Source organism: Ambystoma mexicanum, chromosome 6q, assembly GCF_040938575.1.
Source record: "Ambystoma mexicanum isolate Mex_15411 chromosome 6q, UKY_AmexF1_1, whole genome shotgun sequence".
In the NCBI taxonomy this organism is placed as follows: Eukaryota; Metazoa; Chordata; class Amphibia; order Caudata; family Ambystomatidae; genus Ambystoma; species Ambystoma mexicanum.
Genome location: NC_090937.1, coordinates 154,064,750 through 154,087,364, shown reverse-complemented (window position 1 = coordinate 154,087,364; position 22,615 = coordinate 154,064,750). Strand labels below are relative to the sequence as shown.

General features: G+C 47.1%; 1 protein-coding gene across 2 annotated transcripts in view; it reads left to right on the top strand.

The window, feature by feature from the left end:
- The window catches only part of CDKL2 (cyclin dependent kinase like 2), a 510,980-nt gene that overhangs the window by 95,364 nt on the left and 393,001 nt on the right, over positions 1-22,615 (top strand). For both annotated transcript variants that reach the window (XM_069630571.1, XM_069630572.1), the window contains exon 2: positions 20,614-20,804. In XM_069630571.1, coding sequence (XP_069486672.1) covers positions 20,637-20,804 — 168 coding nt within the window. In that variant the 5' untranslated portion in view covers positions 20,614-20,636. The remainder of the gene's footprint in view (positions 1-20,613; positions 20,805-22,615) is intronic.

Genomic DNA, 22,615 nt, shown 5'->3' with positions numbered 1-22,615 from the left:
AGCACAGGACACCCTCTTACCAGCGACATGCCATGCTCACTCATTCTGATCACGGATTGCCATTTATCTGGGGTCAGGTTAAATGTATGTATTTATTTACTACATGTGTAGCATCACGCAAAACCCACAAGCATCAAGGCGCAAAGTTAACTGCATGGAGTGGACCACTTCCATTGGCGCAAGTTTTTACTTTTCTGCCACAAAATTGAAGATTTTAGCGTAAAAGGCAGGTGAAATCACATTGCTTTTCCACTCTGGAAGAGTGTAAATACCTTGCACAATTAGCGATTGCTGGCGGAATTGACAATGGCTTCCTTTGGACTCCGCCCGCTTTTACCAGGTTTAATTTCCAAGGAGATCCCAAAGGAATCCCTTTCCTTATTTCCAGCATGAGAATCCATGCTGGCAGAAAGGCTGCATTTGTCTGGTGGAGCGGGAAATACAGGGGGTCCTGGTGTGTCCACTCGGCTCCGAAACTCCACCCAGAAAATGCACGAAAATCCGGGCAATTAGAAAAAGCGACAGTAATAGTGTTTTCCACTGCTTTTTCTGAACCAATTGACCTGGAAAATGCTGTGTTGCATCGGAAGCTGAATGCAGGCACTCCGTATATTATCCCAACGGAAGATTAAGGCAGGTGCTGAACTCAGGTAAAACATATTCCTGTGGACAATCTGCATTTGGAGCATTAACTCACTGAGCTACCTTACAAATGATATCTCTTCTGGGGCTTTACCGTCTTAACCCCTTAACTGCTATGGGTATTTCTGCCAAGGCTTTTTTGGGTGATTTCGGTATGTCGCCATTCAATCCCTTGTAACTTTTTTGTTACATAAGATATCTCTCTGGCCCTTTTTTCCCCAAATGCAGGCGGTTGTAACGTTTCAGACTTTGCATTCTGGGGCGATTCGTGCAAGTCAGACCTCTGTGGATTCCCACGGGTGTCCTCTTTTCAGAAATGCATGAGGTTCCCTGTTTTCCTTGGTGGCTTCCACACCATAGGCCCAAATCTGTATGTTGTCCACATGAGCAAAATCTGCTCTGCCGAAAGGCTTGGAGTTACCAGGATACGCAGGATGGTAGGACATGTGTTGTTGGCGGCGTGTTTCGGTGGGTGTCCAGAGTGAAATGTCTGAAAATTTTGTTTTTTTCCACCACATTTCAGAGACATTTCCCTCTGCCCACCCACCGAAACACGCCGCTAACAACAGATGTCCTATCTTCCCGCGTTCCCACAGGTGTCCCGATGAAAACGGTACCTCATATGTGTGGTTGCACCTACCTGGGAGCAAAGGGAAAAGGCTAACCCACTGATAACCCCAATCCAGCAATCTGCCCCCAGGGAGGGCTACCTGAGATGCCCCCCATCCATTTGGGGCGGGGGGAGAGGGCCACCCCCTTTCCACTAATAACATCCATGGTGGTTCAGTGGACCCCCACACCCACCCAAAACAAGTTATAATTTGTCTGCCTCCGAGGGGGGGGGGCAAAACATACTGCCCCAGGCTTGGGGGGTGGCTCTGCCAATATTTGCAGTGGCCTCTCCCCCACACCCCAAATGGATGGGGGGCATCTCATGTACCACTTCCTAGGGGCAGAAATCACCTACATAAGGTGCCCCCCCATCCACTTAGGTTGGGGGGAGAGGGCCCCCTTTCAAGCACAAAAAAGTCCTGGTGGTCTAGTGGGCCCCACCAGGCCCCCAACCCCAACCCAAAACAAGTTATAATAATGTTTTTCCCCCTTCTCTAGGGGAAAATGGACACATGCGTGTTGCTATCAGCCCCCAGGGGGGGTCAAAATGTACTGCCCCAATCTTGGGGGGGGTGGTTCTGCCAATATTTACAGTGCCCCCCACCCCAAAAGGATGGGGGGCATGTCATGTACCCCTTCCTAGGGGCAGAAATCTGCCCCCAGGGAGGGCTACATAAGGTGCCCCCATCCACTTAAGGTGGGGGGGAGAGGGCCACCCCCTTGCAAAAATCCCTGGTGGCTAGTGACCCCACCCACACCCACCCCCACCCAATACTTTTTGTTTTTGTTTGCCCCCTTCCCTGGGGGCAGATGATCACCCATCTGCCCCCAGGGTATTTCCCCCATGCTTTGGGGGACAGGGGGAGAGGGCAGTTTACATTGTAAGCAGCCCCTCCCCCCACTTCAAAAACAGATCCCTGTACGACACACCAAACATATTCTGGGGGGGATAAATGACATTACATTCCCCCACTTACAATTGTGGGGGGGATTTGTCCCCTCTGTCCCCCCATGTCCTATGCCCATGGCAGCAGTTCATAAAGCCTGCAGATTGTCCAATGAGAGAACGCCATCAATGTTCTGAGGGTTATAATATTGGTTATGATTGTCCAATGAGAGAACAGCATCAATGTTCTGAGGGTCATAATTATTGGTTATCACTGTTTAGCCCTTTGATTCCAGCATGTATTACTCCACTTGACTGTACATAGACCCTCGTATGATTTAGTAATGTTTGTTTTCTGGTTCCAGTGTATAGAATTTCTCAACCTGGCTTTACAGAGGACTGCACATGCTTTATGTCTTTGTCTCCCGGTTCCCCTGTGCAGGCCGTGCATGCTGAACTTTACAGATACGTTCATATGCTTTAGGATCTTTCTCCCCTTGGTCCACTGTATAGCGTGCTTCAACTTCAGGTTACACACACTTCTGCACGCTTTTGGATCTTTCTCACCAGCGCCACTGTGTAACTGTAGCAACTTGATTCTACAAACTCTTTCCCAGGGTTTAGGAGCTTTCTCTCCTGGCTCCATTGTGCAGTGTGTATCAATAGCTTTTCTGATCATCGACTGGATGGGTCTGGAACCACCTCTATGTTTCATGGATGCTTGTTCCTCCTCCTTTCCTTGTATTCCCCTTGGGCAGTTTCTTGAGCAACTGCTTCTCTCTCTCTTTGGTGGCGTACAGCCTTTTCCTCCCAACCACTGGCTACACTCCTTGATGCACTCTCCTTATCCCCTTTGTAAACGAGTAGTTCCCACCTAGGACGGGTCCTCTGTTTCTCCATCCTCTCTTTCTGCTGGGGTTTCACTTGTCAACTGCTGTTGCTTGTCTTTGCTCTTCCTCAGCAAATACTGATGATGGATTACAATGCAGTTGTGGACTTGCTTTAAAATATACTAAAAACATAAGGAATTCTTGTTCTGTCGGGTGGGTGGGGGTTAAGGAGCTTTGCTGTGGGTAACACCTGACTGACCCTAAAAGAATGAAGCTCGAGAATTGGATAGACAGAGTTATTAGATTGCATTGTATGACTCTTTCAGCAAGTAGAGTCTTTCATGACAAGAGGTTAACATAGCAGATCCTCTACAAAATACCATCAAATTCAAAAAAGATACAATACAAGATAAGTAAAAATACAAAATTCCCCCATAGATAAAACAATACAATCGTCTGCATTAATTTCAAAAGCATCGTCAAGTAAAAATAACCACATAATTACAGGAACTGGAAACAACTAAATAAACTCCAGTGGAGGGTTATACAAAGAGAGAAAGGCATACACTTCAGCACTCGCAGCCCCCTGGCAGATGAGCAAAGAGTCGGACAGCCTAGAGATCAGCGACCACCACTCTTGCTGGATCTTTGTCTCCAGGCCCCAAAGATGTTAATTGAGTGATTTATCTATCAAAATCCCCCAGAAGGAGAGATATTGCGGCATTAAAATTACAGAGGACACCTTCTTTCTGTAAATGCAGAGTGATGCATCTCGCCCTTAAATGCTTGTCCACCGGATAAACAAATAGGAAATGATGCACTTTTTCGTCCTCCGCCTCACACATGTTGCACATGGGCCTTGACCAACAATTCCATCTCTTCATGTTGCACAGGAATGAAAGAGTGTCTGCTCTGGCTAATTTGGGGGTTGACGAGATCTTTCAATTAAGGTTGGGACCCACCACAACCTACATGTATGGCAGAGCATCCTAGATGGGCCATCTTTGCCAACCCCCCCCCCGGCCTCCGACCCAATCTGATATCCTTATTCGCGCCAGTTTGTTAGATTTAAACTTGGCCAGTGGGGGCCTGTATGATTCATGGAGCAGGACAATATAGGCAAAGAGTGTGGTTGACACTTGCAAGCAACTCTCCTGCCTCAAATCGAGTTGGGATGGTGGATTCAAAAAGTTACTAAGTTGTTTGCGGTGCACATTTCTTGCATTTGACCCCATACATTTACAACAACTTCTCAACCCTACACAACATATCCAACTAGACCACAAACCTTCATCTGAAAAGGTTTCTCTGAAGTGGCGGGGGGGAGCTTGCCCCCCAGTGGCTCTTTCAGTAACCGGATTGGGACATTTGGGCTGGCGGCTCGACACAATTGTCCTCCTGGCAGAGGGACACCTTTCCGGTTCAGCACCCTCATCAGGGTGCTGAACGGGAAAGGTGCCCCGCTGCCAGAAGGACAATGAATCATTGTGCCCAGCCACCAGCCCAAATGTCCTGGTAGCGGGACACCTCCTGTTCGGCCACCCTCATTAACGATGAGGGTGCTGAACGGGAGGTTTCCCGCTGCCAAGACAAGGACGGTGCTGAGCAGGAGCACACCACATGGCAAGCAGGTGTCCGTGTCCCATGCCACTCTGAGCCACTGCAGCAGCTGAAGCCTGGAGCAGTGTAGGACACGGCAGTGCTCCTGTGTGCCCCTCCGGCTCCAGGTCTGAGTGCATTCACTAGTCTGACTTCAGAAATAAGTCATATAATTTCTGGAGTCGGAAAGAAATGATCTGACTTCTTTCTGAAATCGGACTAGTGAATGACTCAGGGCTGGAGCTGGAGGGGCACACAGGAGCACTGTCTGGTGACATCTTCTTCTGGGCATTTATGATAAACCGTTGGGTTTATCATACATGCCCATAAAAAAAGTCATGCCACAGTAAGAAAGGGCTAGACTGACTGCCCCCAAATGCCAGTCTAGCCAAGTAATAACGCATGGCATACTTGGTTTAAAACCGAGTATGATTTGTGTTATTACTTGGCTAGACTGCTTTTGGGGACAGCCCGGGAACGGCGCCAGGGCCTTTCAACTCTTTTAAATGAAAGGAGCCTCGAGCCTCAGGGGGACCCCCAGCAACTGCCCCCATTTGCCAGTCAATAGTCTTGTAAAACGACAATATTTCTCTATTTTCCTTCTGGGGCTTAAAATGTCTGCTTTGCAACGCTCGCATTACAAGCTGCATTCTCTCTTTTCCGACTGGATATACAGAAGTGTTATCACCTCATTGCCTTCTAACACTGGTTCCCTTACATCAGCCACTTGCTGACAAAGTAGGATTTAGAGCTCTTCATTGAGCCTTTATTGTTTACGCTGCCTGCTGGCTTGCCGTCTCGTGATAATCGGAGGCTATTAACCTGATCTTTGTCACCATTGTAATGTATGCACCCTAGGGGTGCCTCAGACTGTTTTCACTCTAAGCAGGGGGCCCCCGAGCCATCATGTTGAAATGGGCCTCCACACATCTTTAGCCCTACCTGGCGCAGCCAGTCTAGCTCTTACTGTGGCGTGAACATTTTTCTGGGCATCCATGATCAACCAAGTATGGTATGTGTTATTTATTGCCTAGTCTGCTATTTTTGGGCAGCCAGTCTAGCCCTTTCTTACCAAGGCATGACTTTTGTTCTGGGGATCAAGTATTTCTGTATGCTCCTGCACTGCACCCTCTATGCACAATAAGGAGCATAGCAGGAGCACGCTCTGTGTCCCGCTCCAGGTTGTTGACTTCACTGCAGGACCAATAAGGGGCAGATCCAAATGCAGAGCAGGAGCACACAGCTCCATGTCCCGCTCTTGTCCGAATGTTACAGGGAGAGGGTACGGAGTCAAGTCATCATATGGGGGGCAGGAACGATTGTGTGTCAGTTTAGTATAAATTTTCCAAGGTGCATTTGTGGGGAAAAGTAGCACAACCTTTTTTAAATGCTCGCCCCCTTTAGCCCCATCTTGCAATGCTGAATACTCCCCTGGTTACACAGTTATTCATCTCCATTTTCTTAAAGTCAACCTCTCCTATATTGGGAGAAAGAACAAAAATTCACAACCAAAGTAGCACATGCAAATTCAACCTACAAGGTTTATTCACGTGGAATATCTGCAAATGTATTCTGCTCGTTTAAACAATGTAAACAGCAGTCACACATCCCTCAGATAGTTTAGAGTTCATGAGCGGAAGCAGTGTGCGGCCTGCGGAGCATTCAACGTTAGCGAAGTCAGTGGTAGAAGCAGGGCCCCCAGGGGTTTTCTTGCGTCAGTGAATCTCTAAGACGGCAATTGCTTTATCCCTGAACGCCCATTAACGCAGAAAACCCTTGGGTGAGTGGTAGAAGTGTACCAAACAAAGTAGTGGCACTGTGGTCTTGGCAGGAGAGAGGGTAGGTGGAAGCATGGTGCAACATGTAACAAGGAAGGTGTTGCAGCCGGGGCATTCCAATATTATAAGTGACTAGTAACTAAGGCTCCTATTACAACTTTACACTTGCACGGGACATGAATGGACAAACCCCCTATATAGAATGGTGGATATGGTCGTAGAAAGTAGAGGAATGGAAAGCAGATTTTAAAAAAGTAGTGGAACACCGCTCCCGACCGTTCCCGCTCACTTCGATCACTGCCTTGGGCTCAGTCCAGGACGATTCCACCTCTCTTTCTTCTCTGCCCATTCATCCTGACAAAAGGCACCAGGGAATTCATGGAAGCAGTAGTAGGAATGAGTGCAACACTCCGACGAGAAGGTACTGTGATGATTAAGTTAGGACTCAAGAAAGAGTCTGGAAGCAGCTCAGATTGGCAGCACTGTGGAGAGCTGGGTAGGTGGGAGTGTTGTGTGTTTGAGTGGGAGGGTGTGAATTTGCGTGTGTCTGTGTGTGGGGGCATTTGGGTTTGTGCGGTGGGCGTGGGTCGGAGCGTTTGCATCTGTAACACCCTACTGAGAAAGGTTCAGGATGGCCTCGCCGTGGGGAGGCACGTGGGTCTAAAATGGGGTGTGGGGACTTATGATCATAATATAGGTGGAGTGTGGAACCTATGCGCATTATAGTTTTATAAGGCTGAACGTCTGTCATCTTCTATCCTCTGTCTCTTCCTGCCCCCTTTCCCTGGGCAAACAGGGAAGAGCCCTGTTTTGGATATTTGGGAGGGCCTGCTGAGAGGTGGCAGCTGGGACTTGGCACACATGCTGCACTTCCTTGGCTACAATGAGGCTTGTTCACGTTGCAGGTAACCGTGCCAGATGGGACTTCTACTGAAGGTGTCTCCAGGCCAGGATGCCTCAGGGAATCATTTAAATCAGACAGTGACAGCTAGAGCGTTGGTAGGCTGGGATAAGGCACCCTCTCTGTGTGGTATGAAAGACTTGATGTAATTGGGTGCCCAGAGTCTATTTTATCTATTTGTCAAATAGAATGAAAGGTGTATTTTGTTCTGGTCTACTCCAGGGGTCTTTGATAGGTTGGTGATAAGTGGTCAAAATTGTCATTTTTCGCCCATAGAGCAAATTTTTCCAATTAGTTGCTTTGGTTCCTGTACATATGTCTTGCATATCAGTGAACGCTGCATTTGCAGCACCCAATTACGTTCTATGTGATAATATCAGCATTGGACTACCGCCGGAAATTCAGGCTGGCGGTGCCATTCTCTTATTTTGTTGCAGGATGTCGCCCCACCACCCTTCCTACCTCCATCCATCCCCTTGCCCATTTCCCCCCTGTTTTGGGGGGCAGGAGGGAAAGCCGCCGCTGGCATTTTTGCTGGCAGTTTTTAAGTGCTGGTTTTATGACCTAATCTGGACTTTGTTTAACCAAAATCAAGAACACCCCAAGAAACATGTGCCAATTCCCATGTCATTTAAATGTTTATTGTTAAGAGTCATATGTTCTAGTAGTGGTGGTCACTGCTTTAGAACATAAAGCATAGCTCGATCAGTTTATGTGTGCAGCAACATGCATCTAGTAAACAGAACATACAAGGGCGGCAGCCAGACTTTGCAGCAGCAATGCCTATGGTGGGACTTGTTTCCTAAAGATGGTCTGAAAAGGCAGCCACAGAAAATTCCACGCAACATCCCTCACACTTATTCCATTGAGGCGTGAACCCTAGTATAGGTCAATAAGAGACTGTAATGCCTTGTGGGAACATGCTCTTACACACAGCAACACAGATGTGGCATCTGGTCGAGCTCTAGAACATAGCAATGAAGCCATCGGGCAGTAGTCATCATTGAAGCCTAATGATCTGTTTAGGGTCCCTCATCCAGTGTGATCTGGTCGGGATCCCTCATCAAGTGTGATCTGGTTGGGGTCTCTCATCGAGTGTGATCTGGTTAGGGTCCCTCATCAAGTGTGATCTGGTTAGGGTCCCTCATCGATGTGATCTGGTCAGGATCCCTCAATGAGTGTGATCTGGTTGGGATCCCTCATCAAGTGTGATCTGGTTGGGGTCCCTCATCGAGTGTGATCTGGTCGGGATCCCTCATCGAGTGTCATCTGGTTAGGGTCCCTCATCAAGTGTGATCTGGTTAAGGTCCCTTATCAAGTATGATCTGGTCGGGATCCCTCATCAAGTGTGACCTTGTTAGGGTCCCTCATCGAGTGTGATCTGGTTGGGATCCCTCATTGAGTGTGATCTGGTTAGGGTACCTCATTGAGTGTGATATGGTTGGGATCCCTCATTAAGTGCAATATGGTTGGGATCCCTCATCGAGTGTGATATGGTTGGGATCCCTCATCGAGTGTGATATGGTTGGGGTCCCTCATCGAGTGTGATCTGGTCAGGATCCCTCATTGAGTGTGATCTGGTTAGGGTACATCATCGAGTGTGATATGGTTAGGGTACCTCATTGAGTGTGATATGGTTGGGATCCCTCATCGAGTGTGATATGGTTGGGATCCCTCATCGAGTGTGATATGGTTGGGGTCCCTCATCGAGTGTGATATGGTTGGGATCCCTCATCGAGTGCGATATGGTTGGGGTCCCTCATCGAGTGTGATCTGGTCGGGATCCCTCATCGAGTGTGATCTGGTTAGGGTACCTCATCGAGTGTGATATGGTTGGGATCCCTCATCGAGTGCGATATGGTTGGGATCCCTCATCGAGTGTGATATGGTTGGGATCCCTCATCGAGTGTGATATGGTTGGGGTCCCTCATCGAGTGCGATATGGTTGGGGTACCTCATCGAGTGTGATCTGGTCGGGGTCCCTCGTCGAGTGTTTGAGCTGCTTGCATCATCACACCAGGCAATACACAATCAGCGACAAATTTCTAGAAATGTAGTTGACAGCAAAGCAGGATTAAGGACCGAAAGACAAAAGCGCCTAGAGGCTAGACTCACTGGTTTTGAAAGAAGCTGAATGGTTCTTCTTTTATGTTTTGGTGTGAAGACCATGCGGGGGTTATGTCTTAGTGTCATCACGACTTGCACCTTTCTTTTTCCCCCATCCCTTGCACTTGCACGATCTAAATGACACCTGGCCTAGTAGGATCGTTGTCTGTCTTCCCTCTGTTCCCCCTCCCTTGCCTCGTCACGTCTTGAAACACTTGTGTATAGGCGCATTATAATTGTCATATCATATCATGTCTGTGGTTGGGTCAAATGAGCGAATCCTGGGAGTCACTGGTGACAGTGGGGGGGCTCCTGCCTTGGGGCCAACTGTTCAGCAAACGCGCTTTGTCAGTGAGGTTTGGAGCAGGATTTCATCCTTCAGGAGTTTATTCCCAAAAGGTTAGTCATACTGCACGGGCTCCGGGTATTGATATGATATGATATGGCATTTATAACACGCCTATACACAAGTGTTTCAAGGCACGACGAGGCAAGGGTAGGGAAACAGAGGGAAGAGAGAGACAGGGATCCTACTAGGCCAGGAGACATTGAGAGTGCAGGGGAGGGGGGAAGGGGAAAAGTGCAGGGGGAAAGTGGAGGGGTCAGTGCAGTACATAGGATAACAGTAAAATAAATAAAGACAATAAATAAAAGTGCAGCCAGCTGGTGGCAAGTGCAAGGGTAAGTGCAGAACATCGGGTGTCAAGTGCTAGTAGGGGCTGTAGGGATACAGAAACAGTCCCCGAGTGCAAGGGTTGCCAGGGGGGCAGTGCAGGTGTGCAACTGGTGGGGGGTGGGGGTAGGTTACTTGGGCCCGAGATCAAAGGGTAGCCAGGTAACCAATGCAGATTCAGATTCAGTCTGAGCCCCTTCAATGTATCCTGCCCAAGCACCTCACCATGACCTGGGATCTATTTCAAAGCCTGTCCATCTAGCAGTTCACGGCACCGTTTTGCACCGTTTTCACATACAACCAAACAATAGTACATGTGAAGTGGCACACCTTCTGAGGTATGTGACCTAATTAGGACTGGGTCTGAGTCTGTTTGTGCTACTATTTCTCTGTTGAGCTTGTGTGCTGTAGTAAAATAATGAAAATACAATATGACCGAAGCCTGCTAAATTGATTCCCGTCTGGTAGCATGGGTCACTGTGTCCTGTGCCTGCTGTAAGAGCTATATAACTAGCACTGTAGAACCCCGATGCCTTCCAATCCCACCAATGACCCATGTCCTCTCTTTGTTTGGCCAAGAACTATGTTGACATCATGAGTAAAGCCCAGTAGTGTAGCACCTTACGCTGCCACTTCTTCCCTACCAGCATATGTTTGTTACGCAACAACACCTCTAAATATTCCAACCTGACCCCCCCACTCCGCTTTCACGAATGCACTGATCAAATATACCCAACCGTCTACCAGGATTTGACCAACCAATCCTGCAAAGAAACTGATGTATTGCTGTGAGGGCACCTACCCTCACAGCTTCCAACTTGCTCCCAAGAGATACCGAGGTGCCTCGAAAAAGCCAAGTGGGCTGGGACCGTCGGAGCTGGACAGCACAGGAGTGGGCATCTTCCTTCCAGTGTGATGCGTAGAGGCAGGAACGACTGAGGCGGCAGCAGCGCTTGGAACCAGAGGAACTCAGGAGAGATAAGGACCACTTAGCACCTGGACTTGCCCAGCGTCCTCTTACTACCCTCTCACAGACATCACATACCTCACTCCCCGCCCTCCCACAAGGCAGTCTGTTAGTTAATGACCCTGGTCAATGAAACGCTGGACTGGCACACAGGACTTGGAGTGTGACGAGAAAAACTTGGCTGATGGCAGGAGCAAGAAAAAAACACGGGAGATGAGGCTCTGGCAGACAAAGTATTTTGCGGGACTCATGGCAGGACAATGAGGTACCAATGACAAAGGATGTTGAGAGGTGAAGGGCAGGGCAGGGCAGAGAGACAGCTTTTTGTAGGCTGCTATTGAACACATAGGTGACTTGCATCTTCTGATAGGTTTGTGCAAAGATACTTAGACAGATTTATCCCACTCAGTTCCTGAAAGGAGCACTGAGACCTGTGGAGTTGGTGATCTGTGAGAAGACATGCACAGATTCCTAACACAACCCACCTATTGCTGGCCTCCCATGACTGTTCAAAATCTGCATTCAAATCATAAATTCTTCCTCTTCCTCTTCCTCTTCCTCTTCCTCTTCCTCCTCTTCCTCCTCCTTCTTCATCTTCGTCCTCCTCCTTCTTCTTCTTCTTCTTCTTCTTCTTCTTCTTCTTCTTCTTCGTCTTCTTCTTCTTCCTCCTTCTTCGTCTTCTTCTTCCTCCTCCTTCTTCGTCTTCTTCTTCATCCTCCTTCTTCGTCTTCGTCTTCTTCCCTATTCTACATTTCCAAGGCTGATGAGGATCAGAATCATTTGCCATTCTCTGAATTAAACAACAGTGTTGATTGAGGTAAGCACTAAATAGTGAATAGTGGGCTGAAGAAGGAAGGATCCGAAACAGAGTTAATTTTCCCCCTTAAAGTTGTTTTTTTAATATCACGCACCTGATACATAAAATAACACGAGAGGTATATGGTGCATCATACGCTAATCTAGCCTTGGCTTCCAGCTGTAGATGCGTCGCTGCCACCAGGAAGTCTCTGGTAGGTCTGGTTCCTCTCTCTTGAGTACCACGGTGGTGCAGATTTTCCCGCTTCTTGGCTGCTTTTAGGTGCGCACCTTCCAGCGGCGCCACTTTGGAGGTCAGGCAGGCACCAGTCCCTGGTGTGGAGCTGTGTGTTGCGTGCACAGAGAGCCACTGCTGTGCACTGGATCTCCATGCATTCTTTGTCTGCCTTTTTGCAGGCCTACTGCAGTGGTCTGGGGAGCCTTGTGTCCTTGATCTCCGCAGAGCTGGTGCTGTGCGGACAAAATGCATGCGCATGCATGCCATTTCCACACCATAGACAGATATCCTTAGAGATATATATATATATATATATATATATATATATATATATATATATATATATATATATATATGGAGATGTGTATATGTAGGGCAGGATAGGATAAATAAATCCAAACACCCTGAATGGGTAGCACTGGACTATGAACCTTTGATACTTTGGTGATGTACTCCAGAGAAATGTAAATAAAATTAATAAATATATGAATAGATTAACCCATATGTTATGTGATGTTAGGTTAGTAAGCTTTTATACTCCACAAAAGGGGCGTTGCTAGGGGGGGGCTAAGGGGCCTGTAGCCCCTGATCTTTTGGTTGTAGCCCCGGATAGAATCTCAGGAGCTACAGCCAAAAGACTAGCTAGCCCCCAGTCCCAACAGTTCCGAAATCAGCTTAGCCCTGGGTCGTTTCTAGACCTAGCAACCCTCCTGCTCCACAAATTACCTCCACGGTCTTACGTGCTGGCACCGTGTCTGGAAATTGGTTTGTGACAAACTTGGGTACGCAGACTGAGTCTTTTCACACCCCTGCATTCATTTGGGACGCACTCTTCGCTGCTTATATGCAGCTGGCCGGGAACGCCCTTAGCGATACCATGGGCCTCATTACATGGATGGCGTTGAACCATGGCGCTATTAGCGCCATGGTTCATGCCGGCAAAATACCGGCACCGCCTTGTTGGAAAGGGGAATTACCGCCCTATTCCAAGGTTGGCGGAGCGGTAATTCCCCCTTCCACCATTGCCCTTCCCCATTCCCATTTTTGCCCCAGAGGGCTCTATGGGAATGGGGAAGGCGCTAATTACGGTACCGCAAATTGCGGTACCGTAATTAGCTCCCTGGTCCCTTTGCGGGTTGGATTTTTAACGCCTGTAAAAAGCAGGCGTTAAATTCCCCAACCCGCAAAGGGACCTCGTAGTAAGGCGGTAAGGATTTACCGGTACTGGTAAAATACCGGTACCGGTAAACCCTTACCGCCATCCGTGTAATGAGGCCCCCATGTGTCCTTTTATTCAGGCGATGAAACGGGAGCGCAGCAGTCCGGTTCAGCGGGCGGGCACTCAGCACACAGAAGTTGCACCTCAGTTAAGCCTGTCTGTGATCGTTCGTGCGCAGTCGGTGCCCTGGGCCCTATGCAATGCTTTCCCTGCTATCATAGTGTGGTCTAGGCAAGATTTATTAGCGTTGGCTCCTCTAGCCATGGTACTGCCGAAAATTAGTCGCCTCATCAAACAAAGTAGTTCCCGATATGAAAGGGTTCCTGTTAATGCTTGCTCTTTGGTCGCACACGCAGCGTTTTGCCGCAATCTTCTTGTTGACTTAGCTCCGGAGGCATTCTACATTACGGAAACCTGGCTGAGGAATACTTCGGGCCGTCTGTAGTTCAGCTTTTACCGGAATCATATAACATCATTCGGTTAGACCGGGTGCCAGCCCACCCGGGTGGAGGTATTGCGGTCATTTTCAAAACTACGCTGGATGTTACCAGCGTACCAGTAATTCACTCCATTTAGATGGGAGCTCTTTTAATTAACATTTCTACTTCAGCTTCCTTAAATCTTAATATCATGCTGGTGTACTGGCCCCCTGGAATGGATACTCTCTTCTGTGATCAGTTTCTAGAATTTGCCGCCGATTTAGAACTGAAATGTCCTTATTTAATAATTGTAGGTGATTTTAATCTGCAATTTAATGCTCCACCCACTGTCTCCATGAAGCAATTTTTTGAAGCCATGAGCGATCTGGGCTTGGGTGAATAGATTAACGACCCCACTCACTCACTTGGCAACACGCTTGATCTGGTTTTTGCTAATGATTCCCTTGTGTCGACGTTTGCGCCTTTTCCCATTTTATGATCTGATCATATGGTTGTGCTTTTTTTAATACAGGCTAATAGTCCTCTTGCCAACCCTGAATGTGAATACCGACTAGGGCGCAGCTGGCATAAAACCTCAAATGTAGATATTGTTTCGAACCTTCAGGCTCAGTCTTCCACTTCTGATGCTATGGATTTTTCTGTTCTGACCCAGGTTTTTAGCTCGGGGGCCGACACACTGGCCCACTTACGTTGCGCAAAGTGGTAGGCCGGAAATGGCGGCTCTCATACTCCCGTTGTGATAAAACGGGTTTCTCACAGGCATCTAAGTCCTATCACCAAGCGGTTCATTCAGCAAAATGCATCTTCTATACTCAGAGGGTGAATCGGCCTAGAGAGCTGTTCTCACTGGTACAGTCATTTTCTTCTCGACCAGATACTACATCTAATGTTACCCACTCTCAGGCTTTTTATGATGAGTTAGCCTGCTTTTTCACCACTAAGGTCAATAATATACGGGACCAGATACCTTTGTCTGCTCCCTGTGCTGATACTAGGGATGCCACCATTCATGTCCTTATGTCTGAACACAAATGGTCTACTTTTCCCACCTTCTCTACTGAATCTTAAGGGACATCACACTGCATATGTCTAGTTGTATTACAGAAGCAGCCAATGACTCTTGCTGCTCGGGTTTTATTCCCACTGAACTCAGACAGTCAATAGTTATTCCACTCTTGAAGAAGCCATCTTTGGAGCCTTCTGTACCGGCAAATTTCCATCTTAGTTCACTTCTTCCATTTTTTATTAAGTTACTGGAATCTTTGGTTTCCCCCTTCTAATGTCTTTTCTTGAATACTCTCTTTTCCTCAACCCGTTCCAATCGGGTTTTCATCCTGGTCGAGGAACGGAGAGTGTGTTGGTCTGTGCATGATGAACTGCCCTTGGTGGCTGACCGGGGGAGAGGTGGTGTATGCCCTGATTTGATCAGATCTATCAGCAGCATTTGACACAGTTGACCATCGCGTGTTGTTAGACTGCCTCGCCCTGGCTGGCCTTTCGGGTCAGGTCCTCTCTTGGTCCACCTCTTTTTTGATGGACTGTAGCCAGACACTAACTCTCTCCTCCTTCTCCTCTGCTGCTACTTCTTTACTTTGTGGGACCCCTCAAGACTCTGCCTTGTCTCTGGCATTATACAACATATGTATACAGCCTCTTGTCTCGCTCATCCGCTCCCACATCTACCGGTGCTCAGGGGAGTTGCTAGGCCTGGAAAAGACCCGGGGCTACGCTGATGTCGGAACTGTTGGGACTGGGGGCTAGCTAGTCTTTTGGCTGTAGCTCCTGAGATTCTATCCGGGGCTACAACCAAAAGACCAGGGGCTATAGCCCCCTTAGCCCCCCGCTAGCAACGCCCCTGCCGGTGCTACTCCTGTGCTGATGCTACTCTAATCATCGTATGGCTGGACTCTACCCAGTCAGGCATAGCATCTCAGCTTAGGGGTTGCCTGGCGGCGGTGGGTAAGTGGATGGGTGACAACTGGCTGAAGCTTAACGGAGACAAGATGGAGGTCCTGGTGGTCTACTCCCCACATATCCCCAATTCTGTTCTCTCCCCTTTTGCGACAGTCTGGTGCTCAGCTTTTTGGCCTGCTGACTTTGGTCCTTGCCCCACATCTGTGCTCGAGTTAAAGAATCTGCGTTTCAAGTTCTCTTCTTCGATGTCCACTTGTGCCCAGGTATGTGCCATCTGTAAGACTGGGTTTTTTCAACTCAAAGTCCTGCGCAAAGTTCTACCTTTTCTTCCGGCCCAGGATAGGCCTGTGGTAACGGCCTCTTTGGTTTTTAGTCGATTGGACTACTGCAACTCTCTCTTTTTTTGCGCAGCCTCTATATCAATTCCGTCGACTACAGCTTCTTCAGAATCATGCTGCCCAGATTTGCACAGGCACACCATATGGTTTGCATAGTTCACCGGTTCTCCACTCGCTTCATTAGCTACCGGTACTACAGCGAGAGAGGTTTAAATAATTGTCCATTGTTTAGCAAGCCTTCTTCTGCCTGGGAGCGGAATCCCTGCAGGAAAAATTCCAGCCTTACCTACCAGCCCGCTTGCATCCTGCCGGTCCCTCATTACTGCTTCGAGCAGGTAGTGGGACAATCTTTTTCAGTGGCAGCTGAAAAATTATGGAACTCTATTCCATTCACCCTCCGTGCCACAAGTAACCATCTTGCCTTGCGGTGTGCACTGAAAACTTATCTGTTCTAATTGTTATGTGTTTCAGCCTTAGAACCCTGCTGTATTTCCTTCTTAGCACCAAGATGCCTTGACGACGAACACGCGGTTTATAAATAATAAATAACATAACATACAAACTAACAATTTTGAAAGATCTGAGGGGGTTGAGGTAGAGGGAATATTATTGTATAAGTAGGGGGTGACGTGTAGTGCGAGACCGTGGATCAGATCACATACTAAACAGAAAGAAGACATCCCATGTTAACACGCATTTTCAGTGATGGCTGTTTCTAGTACACTGGAGAGAAGAACTTCAAATTTGTGAAAATATGGTTGTGTGATGGACCCGAGATACTCTTGAGTTGTGGAGTGCAGATTGTGAGGGTGTGGAGTGCAGATTGTGAGGGAGCATTTAAGGCGCCCCCTGGAAACTCAATAGATATTATCTGGGACTGTGAGAGCAAAGAATTAGCTGTGTAAAAGGTGGATGCCGGGAACCACAGTGGAAGGTTGGGAACATGGAATGAGAAAGCGAAATCAACCCTCCCACACATGGCCTCTCAATGAGGGCAAAATCACCAATGGAACTCGTGGAAGGATTACCATGAGAAGCATGAGGGTGACTAACAGCTTGATGTGAAAAGGAGAGATTTGTAAAGCTTCTTGGTATGACTGTAATGTCAAGCGAGCCGACGACTATTACTCAGGTGATAAGGACTAATACCACCTTCTAAGGGCGTCACATGGAAAAAGGGATAAATTGAAGAAGGCTACTACCTAATGCGCAACCCAGGTACTGCAGTTGTGAATGATGGCAGATGCCGCGCCTAGACGTAGCTGTGAGTGTTGGCATGTACCTTGCTTGGATGCGGGGGTTTGTCAGCGATAGCCCGCATAAGCAGCTGGGTAGGATTGTGAATGACGACCATTGCCACATCTGTATAGACTAGCGGTTGTTGAATGAAGCCATGTCCGGACTGCATTGGGAATGCTATTGAAGCCAGATTTGGATGGAATCGCAAATACGAGCTAGCCACACACACAGACAGGTTCCAAAGGTTGGCAGGGACCGAATTTGGGCACAGTTGTGAATACTGTCGAGCGTCAGTTATGGAAGGGATAGTGAATATTGGCTGGTGCCGGAGCTAAATAGACATGCAGTGATGTTCGCGCCCCACACCTAGAAAGAACGTGGAAATGCAGCACATTGCTTCTAGAAAGCGATGCCAATAACCAATCCACTAAAAATTTCACCCTCCACATACACCTCTCAAACTCTAACCAAACACAACCCCAACCCTATACCACACCAAACCGCACAAACCTCACTACACCCCAACAACAAAACAAACCTCACATTGACTCGCACAACAGCACATGATGTCTACCGACCGGAAAAACATCCCAAGCCCAGCGAACGGTGCTAACTGGGTTGAGGCTGCCAACAAAACATCACTGCTCTCTTATACTTTTCCCGCTTACTCCCACTAACTCAACCGCCCCTTTCCTTTTCAGAGCCGCCAGAGCACCAGGGGACCACTCTGGTGGTGATAGTGCGTGGTACAAATATCCTTTAACATTAATATTAACATCTAAGTTTAATGGCCTTTGGCCTTGAACGATGTAACACAGAACAAAGGCGCGCTTCAATAGAAATACTAAACCTTCCCAGGACTTCTGCAATGAGCAGCTCATTGAAAAACAACACGATGAGGGGTCGAGTGACTTAGAGACATAGGACCTGATTCAAAAAGCTGGATTTTGCCATTGAAAAATGCTTTGTGAATCAGGCCCTCAATGTCTTAAAGTTCTCGTTTGGTAATATAATTCTAGAAACACAGAAAAAATGTGGGGTTTAGTGGCATACGGTCTGATGGTCTGATGTAATAATATAATACAAGAAGCAAGAAATGTACCGTAATGATAGATTAAATTGTGTAGGTTTTGTCTTTTCTAACGTAGTAGCTAATAGTTACATTGCAATACACTGCAAAATGGTGTGTTTGTGGCAGAGTAGCCTTGGACTCCACTATGGACAGCAAGACATGTAGGGAAACCACCCCCTGTTAGTACACAACGATATCACAATGCTTTTGACATTTCTCATAACTGGCTTGATTGATAAAGTGGTATCTAAGTTGCCATTATAGCATCTGTTTGGGACAGTGCACTGAAAATCTCACCAGGAACATAACATAATAGCATACAGCCGAGTCCCATGCTAGGTACAGCCGTGCACATAGTTTGGCTCTTTTGACTCTTCTGACTCTTTTAACAATTTATCACAGCACCTGTTCTCTCACCAGCTTCTTATGGGCTGATGTTAGGGACCTAGACACTCCCTACCTACCTTTGTTCTGGCTATACATTTCACTACTCCTTTCGTTACCGCTCAAACTCTGACTACTGTCTTCCAAAGGGCATTCATCCTCACAGCGCTTCGAGGCTATGCCAATGGTAGCAGGCGCTATACAAATACCACATAAAATAGCATAACATAACATAACATAACCAGAAGGGGGAAACATTCCTTTTCTTTATGGGTGACATTTTTCCTCCTACCCTGTGGCTGCCCTCTCTTGGCCCCCCACCTTCCCCATCCTGTGAGGCAAAAAACCTCAGGTCCTCTTCGATTCTTCTCTCTCCTTCTCCCCTCACATCTTGGACCTTGGAAGGCCCACATCCAGCTTCACCTCCTTAGATACATTATCCCTTTCCTCACTTTCCCCCTTTCAGACTTGAACTGGACCTCCTCATTATATTCTGGAAACTCCTCAAAACTCCACTTTTCCCATTTCGCTTCTTCCCTTCCTTGCTAATCACCCCACTGCCCCTGAGACTGGTGGCCTGGTCCTATGACTCACCCAGGATTCCAGGCCCTCTACCCAGTCAACACCCGCACCCTCCATTCCCACCGCACTTCCCCAGTAGGTTCCCTGCCTGGTGGCTGCACATCCCTCCTGGGGTTCATCCACCCTAGCACTTAGCCAAAGGCCTCCTCCCGGGCTCCCCATTGGCACTTCCCTCCCCCAGGCCCACCAGCACTTGTCCGTTCCCTCCCCCCATGCCCTCTATCTCCTGCACTTCTCTCCACTGCGCTTGCATGCCCAAATACCACAAGACCTAGTAGGACCACGATTGTGTTTACTGCTCTTGCCAATGTTGAAAAAATGACAAAACTAATTCCACTTAGTTCCATTAGATAAAATCAAACAAAAAAGAATGTCTCATCTACAGAGGCCACCGACAGTGTCAAGAGGCCATGCAAATGGCAAACGTGACACCATAACAACAACTGTCTGTCTCCTCCCCTTCTCTTACTTGTTTCAACCCCTCCCCCCTCCAGCATCATCTTAAATGTCGTCAGGCCTAGTACGATAGTCGCTTGTTTTGCTCCTTTCCTCCTTCCACCCCCCACCCCTGTTGTATTCTTCGGCTCTACCAGAAATGTCATTAGACCTAGTACGGTAGTTAATTTCATATTCTTGTTTTTGATGGCCATGTTAGAATGTCATTGTATTTTTTCCCTTGTTCCCTGCCTATTCCATATCATCTAGATTAAGATCTATGTAAATCATCGCAGTATGCCATACTTGGGAATACAAATCCAAGTCCTGATATTATAATTTGCCATTGTATATTATCCTTTCACCCTTGTATGCATACAAGTAAATCAACTTTTAACGTATACTAATGAAGTACAACCAGTAATCGACGTTGTTCCATATAGATTAAATGATGATATTTGCTCTCTTTGTTTCCTTTGTTATGCTCTAACAAACTGTCAGGTGCTAAATTCAAAATGCAGATTATGCTAAAGAAGGTATGGCGAAGGGCTCACTATATTTATAATCTATCTCTGATGTTGGAAGGATTGGGCTGGGCTAGTCTGTGCTTTTTGAGTTATTTGCTGTTCCTGTGGCAGCTGAGCTTGAAGAGGGAGTGAGTCAATATCTGAGTGGGGGGAATGCACTAATTTTAAGAATGAGGTCATGGACTATAATTTGATACACGTGTGTATTCTTTTATTTCCTAGTTATATTTATTTGCGCTTTATTTGTCTTGAACTTTTCCCCTTTTTGCTTCATCGACACACATTTTATGATGTAAACTATTAGCCTTGACAAAGCGCTGATACAAGTGCGAAACAAGTGTCATTGTTTCCATCATGTTTGTAAACTTGCTCAAGAAGTGCATCCCATAGCCTGACTAATTTGCTAGTAACTCTAGACTCTCATGCTGTTTTTCAGCTGCCAACTCAAAGGCCCCCGGGATGGAGAAATACGAGAACCTGGGACTAGTGGGAGAAGGGAGCTACGGCATGGTCATGAAGTGCCGGCACAAAAGCAATGGCAGGATAGTCGCTATCAAGAAATTCCTGGAGAGCGAAGATGATAAGATGGTGAAGAAGATTGCCATGCGGGAAATCAAGCTCCTGAAGGTGAGGAAATAAGGCGCATCCTGGCAGCTGCCCTTGCTGCATCACTTGGTATGGACCCTGGCTCTGTACGTAACATGTGTCTGCAAGTAGAACGGTGAAGAGTGTGTTCCCCAACTAAAGAGGTAGGCTAGATTGTCACATATAGATTTTTAAACACATATTTGAACACAATATACCCCGAAACCTATTTGCATGGAAATAACTTTTTTGCTATTTGCTCCCACGTTTAGACCAAGGCGGACAGGACCTTAAACACAAAACTTCCATTTATAAGAGTAAACACGCTGCTTAAATTACATTTAGCATCAGAAAAAGGTTCCTCAGGCTTTGAAATCTTGTTAGGCTTTCAGAAAAATACTTGTCATATTTATGATTGGTGTCTTTCAGGTAGAATGCTCTGCACCTAAAATGGACAACTTACCCAGAGTTTCTTTTCTGGTTGTACCTGATTTACGGGCATGGCTTATTTGTCACCCAGTACAACAGAGTGAACACAAGTTGTACTTGGTCATGTGCTCCTGTGTAGAGGGTATTAGCATAATTTAACTAAAAACATTTGACCTAAAACATTTGATTGAATTTTTTTGACCTTTTCTTATTTTTTTTAAATTTTTTATTTATTTGCATTTATAAAGTGCACAGAACTGCCCTGAGGCATCGTGGCGCTGTTACAGCAGGTTTAGGCTTAAACATAGCATAAGTACATAGTAAGAGAGTAAACAGTTGGTTGCAGTAGGAAGTTGAGATTAGAGGGTTATGCTTTGCTGTGGTTACAGTGCAAGCATAACTGTGCATGTGGTACAGAGTAACAGAGTTAACAGTTGATTGCAATAGAACATTGAAATTAAAGGGTTATGCTTTACTGTGGTTACAGTGCAGGCATAAATGTGCATGTGGATAGAATTTAGCAGAATAGAAAGGTTTTTAGGTTTTTTCTGAAGGTGACGTACGATTTTTCATTCCTTAGTGAGCTTGGTAAGGAATTCCAGTTTTTGGGTTCAAGGTGTTGGAAGCTGGATTCTCCAGCCCTGGATCTTTGGAATGTGGGAACATGGATCATGTTGGTGCGGTGGGCTCTAGTGGGTCTGGTGGAGGCTTTGGGGGTGATTCTTTCTGCGAGATAGGGCGGAGCATCCAGTGTGAGGCCTCTATGTGTGATGGCCATGGCATTAAAGAGTATCTGTTCCTTTACCGGTAGCCAGTTGGCATCTTTCCTTGCTTGAGAGATGTGTTCTCTTTTGGGAATGGTCAGCGCTGCCTGGAGCGCGTTGTTTTGCGTGATTTGGAGGTTTTTTATGTTAGGGGCGTAGGTGCCTAGGAAAAGGGCATTACAGTAGTCCAGTTTGGTACCTATTGTGGCTCTGGCGATGGATAGGCAGTTTTTGGTGGAAAGAAAAGGCTTAACAGCGTTTATCACCTTGGTGGTGAGCGCTGAGAAGGAAGCTATGGCGTTGACCTGTCGGGACATGGATAGTGAGGCATCTAGGTGAACACCTAAGGTTTTTACAGTCTTGGAGACTGTCATGGTGGAGTTGTCGATGTTGAAGGATTTGTATTGAGGGGAGAGTTTGTTGAGAGTTTCGCTGGTCCCTACTATGAGGATCTCAGTTTTATTCCCGTTTAAGCAGAGGCCGTTGCCAGCCATCCAGGTTTAGATGGCTGTGTACATTTTGGTTAGTGCTGTCACATCTTCCTCATAGGTCCCAGTTAGCGGGAGTAGTACCTGCGTATCGTCTGCGTAGTTGGTGTACGCTATGTTACGACAGTCAAGGTCATTGAAGAGTGGGAGGGTAAATATGTTGTAGAGAGTA